The sequence below is a fragment of the Engystomops pustulosus genome, chromosome 3 (genome assembly GCF_040894005.1).
Source record: "Engystomops pustulosus chromosome 3, aEngPut4.maternal, whole genome shotgun sequence".
Classification (NCBI taxonomy): Eukaryota; Metazoa; Chordata; class Amphibia; order Anura; family Leptodactylidae; genus Engystomops; species Engystomops pustulosus.
Window position 1 is genome coordinate 99,054,588 of NC_092413.1, and position 14,549 is coordinate 99,069,136.

Here is a 14,549-nt window from a genome sequence, read left to right on the forward strand (position 1 = left end):
ACATGTTATATTCTTCTTCTAACCTTCTTCTTTCTCATCTTTTTTGTCTCTACTGTGACTCCTACTGCTTTGTACTATTTTGAAATTCATATTGTACTTATTTACTCTGAATCACTGTTATCAAAGATGGCTGACCTGTTCTATGAACTACAATGCTACATCTCCCATAATTCATCTCCTCCTCATTGCTGGTAGTGTGCATTCATGTTAGCCAAGAGAGACTTCTTCCATGTTTGCTGTCCGAAGGAAGTGGAGTAGGGGTGAGTGTGCACAATCCCTCATATGAGCCCAGAGCGGCCCCATTCACTAGTCTAAGCTGTGAATGAGCACCCGTGCTGAGCACTGTGTGCAGCGCGCAGGCTCGTTCCCTGCTATCAGAGAGGAATAAGCATTATTCATGCATGACTGCTGACTAAAGTGAGCAAACTGGTTGTTACTGTAGAAATTATTATGTACACAAAGCCAGGTCTATGCCAAAAGATTACTTTGATATCTTGAAAATGGTGGAGTGAATTTATAGCATTTAATTACATAATTGTAATGTATACAATGATAAGGTATGGCAAAGTCAATCTTTTAAGGGATCTTGTGGAACTTGAAGGGATTCAATCTGGGATCTGAAAAACTTGGCTTAATTGTTCTAATATCAACATATCCACTACTGTTTGATCTGTGGGGTCTTCTCATGCAATAAATACATGTTCTCCAGGGGAATGGAGTGAATCTGATGTGTTCCAGAGCTTATCTTTACTGCCTTCTCCTCTGGTGCAACATTCCAATAGCTTTTGGTAAATTGTGCATGAGTAGTGAGTGTACTTTTTCTTTTTACTGATGCACGTTAATCATAATAGTGGCCGTTAATGCCTTTTTGGAGATTTCAATCAAAGCCTCTTATTAAAAAAACAAAACCGATTCAAAGGGTAATGTCCACATTCTTTCTGTGTGATTTACCAACACGTTTTTCATGCAGACCGTGAAGCATCACAAGTTAGAATAACAGTCTGTGGCATCTGCAATTATTGTTCCTAATGATAACACAGTGCAGCTCACATTACTGCACACTACACTGTCTTTCTTTACTACCGATTTTACACTAAGCTTTTTTTTTCTAACTCTATGGAGCATTAAGCTATTTTCTCCGAGTATAGCCATTGCACTTGACTAAAACAAAGCAACGTTATCACTTTAGAGTTGCTACTTACCCTCTGTTTAACTTGAACGAAAAGGATTAAGTACAAATATTTATAACACATCATTTGAACAAATGAGTGCTGCAAAGCGTTCCAAGGAAAGTGCTATGTAAGCTCCCTCCTAGTATGAGCAGATCACTCCAAATGATTAAAGATGGTGGCATATTTGTTTACAGATGTAGCAGAGCTCAGACTGTCAAATGTAACAGATGTGTAGAGAATGCTTTGTGCGCTCCTACACAATACAAGCAGAAATCACTCTAAATGACTTTCTCCTAAAGTTGTAAAGGTTTATGGCATGTTTAAGTAGAGATGGGACTAAGCTCAGATGGCATAAAGAGGACATTTCTCTTTAAAAGGGAACCTGTCACCACATTTGCACAAATACAGCTAGTGACAGGCTCCCATAGATCCCTATTAACTGACACCCTTCTTTTAGCTAAAAACTTTTCCCTCACATCCTCATAAAATAGCTTTACCCAGGTAGTGTCCGGAGATACCCTACCTTCCTGGGACTCTTTGAGAGCCTCTAACCCAGACACTCCACTGTCCTGGCTGGAGTACCAACAGCTAGCTTCATATGTAAGCTCAGACATCAACTCTAGTTTTGGAGCATCCCTAACCGGGTTTGAGGCACTCCTTAGACCTGCATCACCCCCAGCCCACGTCTTGTCTCAGCTATACGCTATACTGCTCGCTGAGTTCTCTCGGGGGAACCCAGGGTTTGCGTCAGCATGGGAGCCGGACTTATCAACCACACTCACGGAAGCAGAGTGGGACAAAGCCTACTCTCCCATAAACTCCCTCTGCCCTGCAGCGCTCAGGAGAAGAACTATAAGATCTTATCACGATGGTACAGGTGCCCTCTCACACTCCAAAGGATCTACCCTGGAGTCTCGGAGCTCTGCTGGAGGTGCGGTGCGCAGGTGGGATCCATTCTTCACATTTGGTGGAGCTGCTCGGTAATACAGGTCTTCTGGCGGATGGTGTTTGACACCTATAGCAGAGTGTCTGGTAAGACTATACAATTCAGCCCACAGGTTGCCCTCCTTTCAGTGTTACCGGGCACCATCTCCTCCATCAAAAAAGGACTCCTTCGCCACTTTCTCACAGCGGCAAGGACAGTGATCCCTCGACACTGGAATAGCCCTCATCCACCCACGGCTGTGGAGTGGATACAGGAGCTCCGCTACATACGGAGGATGGAGGAGCTGGTGGCCAAAGACATGCCAGACCCGAGTAAGACAGCCACTGTGTGGACCCCATGGGAGGAATACCAGCTAACCCCGGCCTTTCAGGATTTTTTTGCTTAAAATAATAAGTTCTTTAATTGAAATTGTAACCTTTCAGGACCCTTGCATTGAAAATAGGCGATACGCTTATTGTGTATGGCCAAAGAATGACACAGAAGCCATCCCTAACCCCAGATCCCCCCCTCCCCACCCAGCCATGCCCTTCTCGCCTGCTGCGACGTCACTGTATGACATGATGTTGTATGTATCTTAATGCTGGGGTCCTGCGAGACCACCCTTCATGTCTTGAAAATTCTGTTTGCAATTGTTACTCTTTTTCACCAATAAATGTTGATTGAACATAAAACAACTTTACGTTACATTAACTGGCATCAGAGTGGGCGTGTTTTGCTCAGCCTCCCCTCCTATCTACTCCTACAAATGTCCCATGCCTCTTCTCAGCATACAGAACTTAATGTCATGTGACTAGGGTGATGCCATCTAAGTTTCTTTACGAAGTTACATTTAAATTGTCTACCCAATGTTTGTATCTGATCACATGAAATCACAGCATGACTCCATGGCCTTCTAATCCTCCACTGTAAAGGGATATATTGTTGTTCACCTCTCTGTAGTATGCAAATATTCACTGAAAGGGAGTATGGACATGCCCCACCAAGTCATAGATGTTCCAAGTGTGTGGTTATGTGTTGAAAAAACATGAATCTTAAATATCTGAATTGAGTGTGTCGACCAGATATTAGTAACAAACATTAGATCCCTCATGAATGTGTTCAGGAAACGTGTCGGATCAATACATTTAAAGGAGAACTAGCTGAGGATAGTCAGTATCTCGGTGCTGTAAGAGGACAGTCTACATGAGAACATAAGAGTGGACTGTCAGTGAGGTAGCACTCTCTATTTATACATCCTATCAGGAACCAGCTTCCTAAAAATATCCACTGATCCCGGCTTACCTGAGTGAAGTTGGCCCCCCCCCCACCTTGTTCAAATCAAACAAAATTGGTGTCCAACGTTTGTGCTACGTTTGTGCTGGTTTGTGCAGCAGAAATTTTCGTTTGTGCCACTATCGTTTTTAAGATTTTAATGAAAGTTTCCACAGGGCATCAGAGGTCAATCAGCCCCCCCCCCCACATTGCCCAAATGAAACAAAACTGGGACCGAACAATTCTGCTATGTTTGTGCTGGTTTGTGCTGCTCAAATTTTTGTTTGTGCTGCTTTTGTTTTGAATATATGAACAAAAAATTAAAGTTCAAAAGTTCAACCAGCCCCCCCACATTAACCGAATCAAACAAAACTGGTGTCAAACGTTAGTGCTACGTTTGTGCTGGTTTGTGCAGCAAAATTTTTTGTTTGTGCCGCTATCATTTTTAAGGTATGTTCAGGTATTTAAGATGTTTAGGATGAACTAGTAAAAAACAAACCTAGTGACATTTCCCTGGTTTGATCACCAGGGGGAGCTAGCAAACACATTGCACTTTGGAAGAAATGAACTCTAATGACCTCTGCCAAAAAGTATGAATATATTAAAAATGATAGCGGCACAAACGAAAATTTTAGCTGCACAAACCAGCACAAACGTAGGACTAATGTTTCACACCAGTTTTGTTTGATTCGGTTAATGTGGGGGGGCTGGTTGAACTTTAATTTTTTGTTCATATATTCAAAACAAAAGCAGCACAAACAAAAATTTGAGCAGCACAAACTAGCACAAACGTAGCAGAATTGTTCGGCCACAGTTTGGTTTCATTTGGGCAATGTGGGGGGGCTGGTTGACCTCTGATAACTTTCATTAAAATCTTAAAAAACGATAACGGCACAAACCAGCACAAATGTAGCACAAACGTTTGACACCAATTTTGCTTGATTTGAACAAGATGGGGGGGCCAACTTCACTCAGGTTCCCGCTTATGTCAGCAAGCATCATGCTGTAGTTGGGGTCGGAGAAGTTATCCTTTTACACAACTTATATTGGTGTAGGGTTGTAACTGTGGATTGCACAGTTATTGTTATCTTTATTTTAGTTTGAACATATTTATTACAGGTTAAGTTTTACCATAAGATATACTCTCTATACTCCCTTTCAGTGAATATTTACCTTCTATTCTTCCCCATACCTCCGTGGAGGCATTCTGTGTTTCATGTGATCAGATACATACATGGAGAAGACATTGCAAAACTAACTGGCAAAGGATCTTAGATTACATCTCCCTGGTCACATGACATGAAGTTGTCAATGATGTAACAGAACTCTTTCTCAATATTCCACACAATAGCATGTCCTAGCATTGATACTTGTCAATCAGGAACAAGGAGGCATTGCAATGCAAGTAAAATTTACTATGTAGGACGCACTCAATGTGTTTGGACTCACATGAGTTTATAAACTGATTTAACATTGCAGCCATGGAAAGGAACCATGTAGGGATAAGGGCAATGCTTTTTAATCATGGTTTTTAATATAGTATTTATTTTGGGTTAATTTAAATGGCAGGTTCTTTTTAAATAGTCTATCACATCAGTCAGCTTCTTTCTTGCAGCTAGCAAGATGGAATTCAGCAGATAAAGAGGAAAGGATGAAGGATGATAAAAGCCAGTGGAGAAAGTGGAGAAAGAAGCACTTTACTTTGATAAGATATATCACCAAATGTCTTGTGCACTATATATTACAAATCAATTTTCTTAATGAATTCTAAATATAAAATTCATAGATCATAATAGTTAAGGTGGATTAAGACAGCTTTACAAGATGAGGGCTAGGATTGAGACCCATATTTATTGATCATCTATTGCATCAATAATTTAGATGTGAGTACTATTTTAAAGGGTTTTCTGCATTCCTTCTAGCTCAGACACCAACATCTAGTACTGCAGATCAGCCCCATTCACTTGAATGAAATAGAGTTGCCACAGGGCCATTTGACCTAATGGATATGACATCACTGGTCTCTGTTACAGAAGCAGCGCTTATAGGGGCACCGTTCTCACTTCATAGAGCTTTTGGGGGTTGCCAGGTGTTAAGACTTGGGGTCCTGAGAACTCTTCAAGTATCTGGACCAGAATTTAACTCAGCAAGTAATTCTCCTGCTAAATAAAAGAATATAAGGGAAAAGGGCACCTTGTCTAATATACTTTTTGAAGAAGATGTGCATTTATGCCAGATTTATGCATTTATTGTATTGAAGTCTTACGTTCTTAATAAATAAGGCTAAAATTAATGTATTGAAGTTTGTAATACTTCATACTGACTTTAACTTACTCTATAGATGCACAATGCACTTACTCTATAGATGCACAATGCAATATACATGTCTTTTGTGACAGATTTTGCAATTATGGTGATGATGAATATGATAGCAGACATCTATATATGCAGAATGAATATTGAAATATACTAGAATTTTCCCATTTTTGGATTATATGAAGTGGCATGGTGCATATTGTCTACCCCATGATACTGGAATCAGCTTATGTGTCTGATATGGAAGAAAGGAGGAAGCTACTGACAAACTTATCTGGAGGAGCTTGTCCCCAAGAGCAAAAAATTAAGTGAGAATTACATTACACTGTTGACCACACCATCAAGAGTGGAGGCTTCACAATTACCAGTTTAAGCTTTTGAAGTTAAAGGTCTCTCTTACTGATGATCAAAGATCTCTGTGGCCCTAAAGTATACAGGATTCTACTCAAGAAAGACTTTCCTGTTTTAGTATGGTCATCTTGAGTATGGTCATCTTGAGTATGGTCATCTTGGTGATGAAACACCAGTATTTTAACCTGACTTGCATTGACTAGATTGGCTAGGTCATGCTGTAGATGGGCCTAATGTACAGTAATTAGCAAGGACAAGTAAAAGCAGCTTGATCCTATTATTTTCAGAGGTTTTTTAAAACAACTTAATAGATGCCACGCCCAGAATGTTCTTTAGCTGCCAGCACATTGGGGTACATTTACTTAAGTACTTACGCCAGTTCTTTTGCATGTTCTTTTAGGTGCAAATTGCTTGCACAGGTATTTAAGAAGTGCCTGCACCACAATTGAGTTGCATGCAACCCTTTTGTGCCGCAGCTGCACTTGACAATGCAACACAAATTATGAGGAGTTCTGGTGCTCAGTCGGACGGTTTGCCAGATTTATCTGACAGAATTGTATTGTATGCCCCACTTTAAGGTGCACCAAAAACAGTTGGTGCACTCTGCCCGGACAGTGCAGGGAGAGCACCTGGTTCATGAAGAACGGGTGCCAGAAATCCTGAATCTGGCGCACCCTGCTCACTACACAGGCACACTGCATTTAGTGCAGTTTGCACTGTTCTTAATAAATGTGCCCTATTGTGTATGAATATAGGGTGAATGGCCAGAGTGATATTTTGGTGATAAACAGGGTGATATTGCCCAAATGAGATATACACATTTCCTATAATGAAGTGGTAGATGGATCCAGCACTCGTGAAAAATTGTTTTAAAATTGCATTTTCTTTATTCAATCCATATTATGCAAATTCCAATAATAACACAAAAGCCATGGCAATTTTTCAGACAATCTACCGCTGCCCCCACAAGGAACCGTAATCTGCCGCCTGAGGCAGGATCTTCATCCTTCCTCATCACAGATGTGGCCCTGCCTAAATCCCTTATTTATAAAATGACTCACTTTTTAGTTCAAAATTTGAAGCATAGACATGTTAATGACTATACATAACTAGTATTTTCCATATATTATTATTTCAAACTTGCTCTGGACTTTTATAATGTTTGTAATTCTCTTAGATGAACTGCAAATCTTTTCCAAGTTTCTATTTCATCTTTGAAAATCCAGTTGCATTAAAAGATCTGCAGGCATGGCTTATCTGAATTAACATTACAAAATGTAACTCTACAGAGAGATGTTTTTGAGCACTTGCTTATGTAAAGTAATTAGAACTGCTGTAATATTGATATGTATTATACTGTGACTGTTTAGTTAAACATTTGGTCTAGTGCTTAGCTTCAGACAGGTTTAAAATAGACAAATAAATGTAATATATTTTCAGTATGTCCAGTTCCCGCAATGTTTGATGGCATACTAGGCACTGTAGCGCCGGCTGGGTCTTGAAGATGCCACATCATTACAAGTCATAAGGATATTCTGGAAACCAAAATTCTGACTCTAGACATGGAATTATATATTTTAAAGCACATTCTAGCCGCAGTATTTCTGAAAGATGCCTTCCGGGCCACCAACTTCGGTGCTTTGGAATGTACAGGAAAGGTATGGTGCATTTTCACCATTTTGTGAAAAAATGGATCAATCTTATTTTATGAACATATCCTTTCATACAAGTTATAGCCATATGTATAAAAATCAACATTATACAAATAAAACTCTGATCCAGCACAACATGGTATGCTTACAAAAATATTTGCTGTACTTATATTATTGACTACTACAAGCTTACACAAAAGTTAATGCGACATCATTTTTACATTACATTTAAAAAATGTAAATGCCAATAATAATTCCTTTATTTATATAGCGCAAAGATTATGCAGCAGAGCAGAGCTTGCCAAATCGGTCCCTGTTCCCATAGGGCTAAGAAATGTAATGGAATATACACTGCCTAACATTGCTGCACAAGATGGTCATAAAGATGGTTGTTCATTGTGCAAAAATACCCCATGTTTTTTGTGTTTATCTTAAATTTTCTCATTTAGCTAAATATTTAAAAATGAGCAAATTGACCAGAAAACCATATATAAACTTTCCGGTAAAACTTGCAGTAGCAACAAAGAGAAAAGTAAGGGAACAGGTAAAAAGGTGTATTACAGTTTCATACAAGGAATATTAAATAGTTGAAATCCCTTGAAATTTACCAACAGGGAAAACTTATGACATCCGCATTGCGCTTCAGTTGGTTCCGCCATTGTTTGTTTTTTGTGTATAACCTGGATTCTGCAGTTTAATCTAATAATTACAATTATCCTTAAAATATTTTGCGTTTAGGAAGACTACCACCAATGTCATTTTTAAATTACATAACGATCCAAAATATGGATTTGAAAAACTGCAACATGAATCTTTTAATGTATTGACGGCTTTAAGGGATAATAATCATCACATCCAATATTTTACATTTGTGAACTTTATTATCCGATATAACAGCTGTGCTGAACTAAATTCACTTTTTGTAATGTAATGTTTATTAAGACAACATTTTCTCCAATAATTTAAGGAAAGCTATGAACTACATCTATATTCAGATCTGTGTTTTATGCATGTTTATAACCACCTAATGGTGCCATAAGGAATTGGTACCTCAGCAGTTCTATTCTCCGTGCAGGTGGTATTAGATTCAGATGTTGCTTGACAGAGGTCAGGATGACCGAAACGTCACGTTTTCTGTGATCTGTCATTTACACTTACCAATCAAAACTCTATATTTTGATGAAAGCTTTAATTGGAACTATATTTGCACTCATAAAATAAATCTAAAAAAAAACTTTGGTGTGTGTCTTCTTTCATATTAACAATTTACTGGACTGAGAATTCAACAATGATCACTACCTACCGTTACAGTGTGTGGTACCACCGGCCAGTTGTATTTCAACTGTCCATTTCCTTCTCAAGGAAGTTCTCATGGAGATAGGCCACTGTCTACCTATCCAGAACATATGCACAATGTTGGCCAATTGTTTGTTTAAAAGGCAGTGTTGGCTGTTATTTCTCCCAACTATACCGGTGTTCAACGAACAGCTATATCATGCAGTTGCTATTTATACAATTTTCCTTTGTGTCCCTCTTAAATACATTTACAAAGCTGCCAAAAACTAAAAATCTAAGAATCTACTATAAGTTATCTGACTCATGGAGTCTGTACCGTGGTAGTGTTTATGCCCTTTTATTTGTCCACTTTTGGCATTGGTACCTGGTTTTCTATACTCTATTATACAGTTTAATGTGAACATTTCTTGTATAGCATGTGCTAGATTCTTCCATCATCTACTACTAGTCAACATTGCAAAAAGTGAATACTAATACTTACAATAGTTTCTACACTCCTAGAATCTAATTAGAAATAATTTGTTATGTGTAATATCATTTACTAAAATGCATATGTAACTACAAGAATCCAGGTAATTGGCCTGAGATAAACATGGAACCTTCAAATGTTGTGTAGACTCTTATCTTCACTTTGTTGTTTTGCGTATGTTAACTAGCTAGTGGTGATAAGTTCAAGGTATGTACTAATTTATGTAAATGGGGGTCAAATGGTCATCCTGTTCTGTCTAAGCAGCACAATCATCAGTCTTGATACCACAAAATTGGCTGTAAATGTTGACAGGGGCACCAGGTCTATCAGTTTGACTCCATACATTGTAGACTTTAAAATGGGCTCTTGAGTAGTTACAATGCATGTGAGACACTGAGAGAACACCACTTACAGCCATACTGTTGGAAGACCATGGTGCCACTTGATAACACAGATGTAGGCTGTTCTAAATAAGCGGTATAGGTTTTATAGATATGTCTATAAAACATGGTGCTGTATATAACATAATTTTGTGGCACTTTGCAGATCTGTAAGAAATTAATAAATGCAATAAGCATGAAAGATAGAAAATACACTTAATAACATTATGAACTTTTATAAAAATGTAATGTGGATTGAAACCTACTCCTGCAATGCAGTGAAACTGAGCGTTTTTACATCCTACAGGAACCTTGACACAGGAGCCACTAGAGGGCAGTGAAAGACTCACAATTGAATGTATTGCATTATTTTTCCATTCTAGTTGGTCACACAGTTTGAGGACAGTAGCACTTCACATTTCAACAAACTGTGTTTTTACACTCATACTCTCAATATGGAAATAGTTGAAAATCATAGAAAAATGTTTAGCAAAAAGGTAATGGCTTGAACAAAATATACAGATGGAAAAGATATTTTTTCATAAGAAAAGATTTATAAAATATGAACCATTTGTACAAGACGTCATCATCTATCACAGATACATGGGTAAGTAGCAGACATATATAGCTATAATAGAATGGCAGGTAGACCAGCATCTTACTGGGTCAGAGGTACATGTGACTTCAGAGCTGCAGAGTTTATACTATGCAGCCCAAAGTCTACACAAGGTGGAAAATTGTTTAAGTTTTGCCATTACATCCAAGTACATTACTCTGCGCATATTCTACCATTATATTTAACCAGAGGGTAGTGTAACCTCCCTTGTGTAAGTCTTAGATAATAAGATAAAATATAGCCATTTTCTGTACATTAATTGACTTTTTCTAATAATCTCAAGCTTATTTTGTATCAACCTATAAAGTAAAAAACGTAACTGTATGTGGATAAAACTGTATACATATAGTTATATTAATTGATAAAGTTTCTCCCATATTATTGTAACATACATTGACATGTTATACATTTTCTTATATATATAATATATATATGTGTGTATATGTATATATAGAGTACAACTATCCTTTCTCATTGCTGTGGGGAATGGTGGCTTATCTGCTGGATGCAAGCAATTCTATATCGTATTCAACACATTGCAGCTACAAATCCTTCGTAGGGAAAAGTCTGGAGAGATCTGATCACATTGCTGGTGCCTGCTGGAGGACAGACACTTCCCAACATTCATGTACCATCTGTAAGCACTTTCACAGTAACGTACTGAGCTCTCTTGCTGAGGTAGTTTAGTAAGAGTCAGGAGAACACATGGAGCCACATAGACACATATAAGTCACCTCACTTAGTTGAGGGGAGATCAGATATGTATTCTTTCTAGGAATATTATTTTTATTATATGCTGAGAACATTTTGGTGCCTTCCCTGCTATCAGGATCAGACAACAGGAATGTATGTCCCTGCTGATGTCCACTGTGGTCAGCTCATCTGCATTTTACAACCACAGCCAAGCTTATCTGTCAGTGCACCAGGTACTTCAAGATTAAAACTTTATGAGAGACCAGTTAGTCATTGGCAGACTCTGAAAATAATATGAAATGTAACACAGCAGAATGTGCCATTTAACTTTTTGGGGTTACATTCTTTATCCATTATCAAAGGGATTACCTGCAGGCTGCTACAGATAACACATGCTCATATCACATTTGAAGAGTGCCAAATCTCCAGCTCAGCTACGCTTTACATGACAAACTTGGCAAAGTTTCATTTGTGAAGTAGGTTCTAGAGTCAGTATTAAAGCAAATATACAAATACTAATCTCAAGGGTAAGCAGCGGCTGTCTACAAGTAAATCAGATTTACTGTAACAAAAACGCGCTGGGATAAATTACAATATGTAGGGGATCCTGGTTACAGGCTGGGATCTTCTATAATAGGATTTGCTTGACATTCCAATTACAAACTAATTACCAATGATGTGCTGAGCAAATAAACGTAACTAGTAGAATGCCGGTTTGTTGTTTGCATCCTGCTTGGGGCTGTGTATGCAGACAGATTCATTACAAGACACAGATAGTGTTGCTTCAGGATTAGATATTAGCATATTTAATCAGAGCCTGGGGACATATGACAATGTTTGTCATAGAAGGAAACCTATCCAAACAATGGTTAATGCAGTATGTAGATTTAATGTTCAAAACACACAAGCCAAGAACTTGGAGTAATGTCTACAGGACTTTATAGAAGGCAGAGCAGAGCTGACTTCGTCCCCTGATGCAGCCTGCCACTGGTGTGGTCTGGGCTTAATCTCAGTTTAAATTGCATAGATCCACTGGTCATAAGGTGAAACTGTATATGTTTCCCGAATTAACCAGCTCAGTCAAAACAAGACAAAGAGAAGCTCCATCTGTAACTGATAAGATGAATAAAGATCTTTGCACAAAATGAAGTTCTTTCATGATCCAGAACTCAGTCTTGGAATCCCCAATGAAACACACAGTAGCAACTTAGTTAGTATTCTACGTAAAGCCCATATACAAAATGTGGTCAACCTTTATCATACAGTCTTATGTGTAGTACAATATTTAAGCCATTTACTTAGGGAATAATTCATAGTTTCTTCATAAAACTATTTGTGTGTTGTACCGTAGCTTTTTTAATATTATACACTTAAATCAGACATTCTCATAAACAGTGGTAGGTAATGGAATAAGCAGTTACACAAGACAATAGAGTGATTCTCTTTGTGATCTGATTGCCTTTACTGAAGATACGAGAGCAGGTACTTATTAATGGGGCAGGTGCATCTCTTCCCTAGGATTTAGCTCAACTAATAATAGAGGAAGGACCCAGCACTCAAGAACAGGTGAATATTTGCACGCACCAGCAGTGACACTTACTTCTTCGATGTCGCCTCCCTCTGGGGATGTGTTGACTTTCAATATATTCCAAGAAGTTCACAATGATCAAACACAATGAAAGCAGTCGCAATTGCATAGTAACCTTGTAATGATTTCTCCCCTAGCTTCTTCAGTGTGGAGTAGAGTGTCCTTTAGGTCTCTTCTTCCCGGTGATGCAAACACAATCCACAAGGACTTCCAGAAGATAAGTGGACAGGACAATTAGTGAAACAGGATGATAAGAGGACTATTTGTGCATTGTAAGATAGGCAGAGTACCTTACAAGGGATGTGGCCAAGTCAGCAGATAGAATCCCTGGGTGGGATGCAGGTAGCATGTTGCTTACAACCAAAGTCTATGCTGGTAGCAGAGGTCCAAGAAAGAAGTATTCTTGACTAGATAACTCCGGTTCACAGGTGGGATCATCAGTCACTTTCCAAAATCCACTCACCTCTGTGAAGTGCTTCCTATATCCATCTAACATCCAAGGTGTCTTATTGCCGAATATAAGGGATACCTCACCAGAAGCCCTACCAGGTAAAGTCATGCAGGAGAATCTTTCCTGCTGAAATATGACAAATCCAAGTCTCTCCTATGTTCCCGTGATCCAGACAGAAGTTATTAAACATAAGAAGGCAGCCTGCCTCTTTACTACACATATATTTGCCTAAATACTATTTTTGTAGCTATCACAATACATAGACCCTGTAGACTTCTTACTGAGGCTACAGTGCTTGGTGTAGGTTACTGTAAATCAACTGCCTCCCCCTTAGCTGACTGCCTACTCTCACTGGGCTGCACTCTATAAGACTGGCTGCTTCTGTCAGACTCCCCTCACTACACCGATGTCAGTGACTTAACCTCCCCCTATCCCTCTCCACACACCCCCTCCTCTCTTTAAAAGAAAGCTGAAGATTAAGTGTGCAAGTCAATTACAATGGGACGTGGGCAGTGCTTGGGGGAAAGAAAAGTGTAAAGGGAAGCCAGTCGTAGTCTGTGCTCTGGGACGAATTATCCCATAGAGCGAGAGGGTGAGATTTCTAACTGCAGCACAGAGGCTTTATAGAGCTAACAGTACTACAGTATGCAGAATAACTTGTACATGTAGCTGTAATATGAATTGATTCTATCATCCTGAGCTCCGCCAAATAATGACCTGACGCATCTGTGTGGGCATACCAATATATACATAGATATACACATGCTCACACACACTGGATGCTTTCACTGGGTGGGAAAGTAAATAAAACACATCTGGTTTGTTACTTCATCATTCTAGGTGTGTAGAGCTACCCGAGATCCTGTGTGCTCTGTGGTGGTATCAGTCACTGTCCTTCTCAGCTTTCTTGTGGTCTCTCAACACATTTCACACATTATATGGCTATGCTGACACTCTACTTAACTGCTTTTATTTATGGGTGATTGCACCACCAACATTTATATGCATTACTAGAAACCCTATATGAGCTGAATGTAGTAAAGTGACCATTACCAAAGATAATAAATAGTTACAAATGAGGTCAAAGGAAAGCTAAAGTAAATTTCTGAGTGAAGAAAAAGAACATCCTAGAAACTAAAGTAGATTAAATAAATGTAAAGAGACATGGTCTGATTTCTACAATTAAAGAAGCGAAATAATGACATTTCTTAATGTGATTGATGTTAGTACTTCTAACAGTATTAATAAAAATGATATATTAGTAGTAGTTTCCATAATTTCCAAGTAGTAATATCGATAGCTATGAAAGCAATAGTAAAAAAATAAAACATTGATCTATTTTAATTATTATAGTTATATATAACTGAT

General features: G+C 38.5%; 1 protein-coding gene across 1 annotated transcript in view; it reads right to left on the bottom strand.

The window, feature by feature from the left end:
• Positions 1–13,569, bottom strand: part of RSPO3 (R-spondin 3) — a 53,953-nt gene extending 40,384 nt beyond the window's left edge. Inside the window, exon 1 of the mRNA XM_072141599.1 lies at positions 12,743–13,569. Within this exon, the coding sequence (XP_071997700.1) occupies positions 12,743–12,839 (97 nt within the window). The 5' untranslated portion in view covers positions 12,840–13,569. The remainder of the gene's footprint in view (positions 1–12,742) is intronic.
• Between the last annotated feature and the right edge of the window lie 980 nt (positions 13,570–14,549).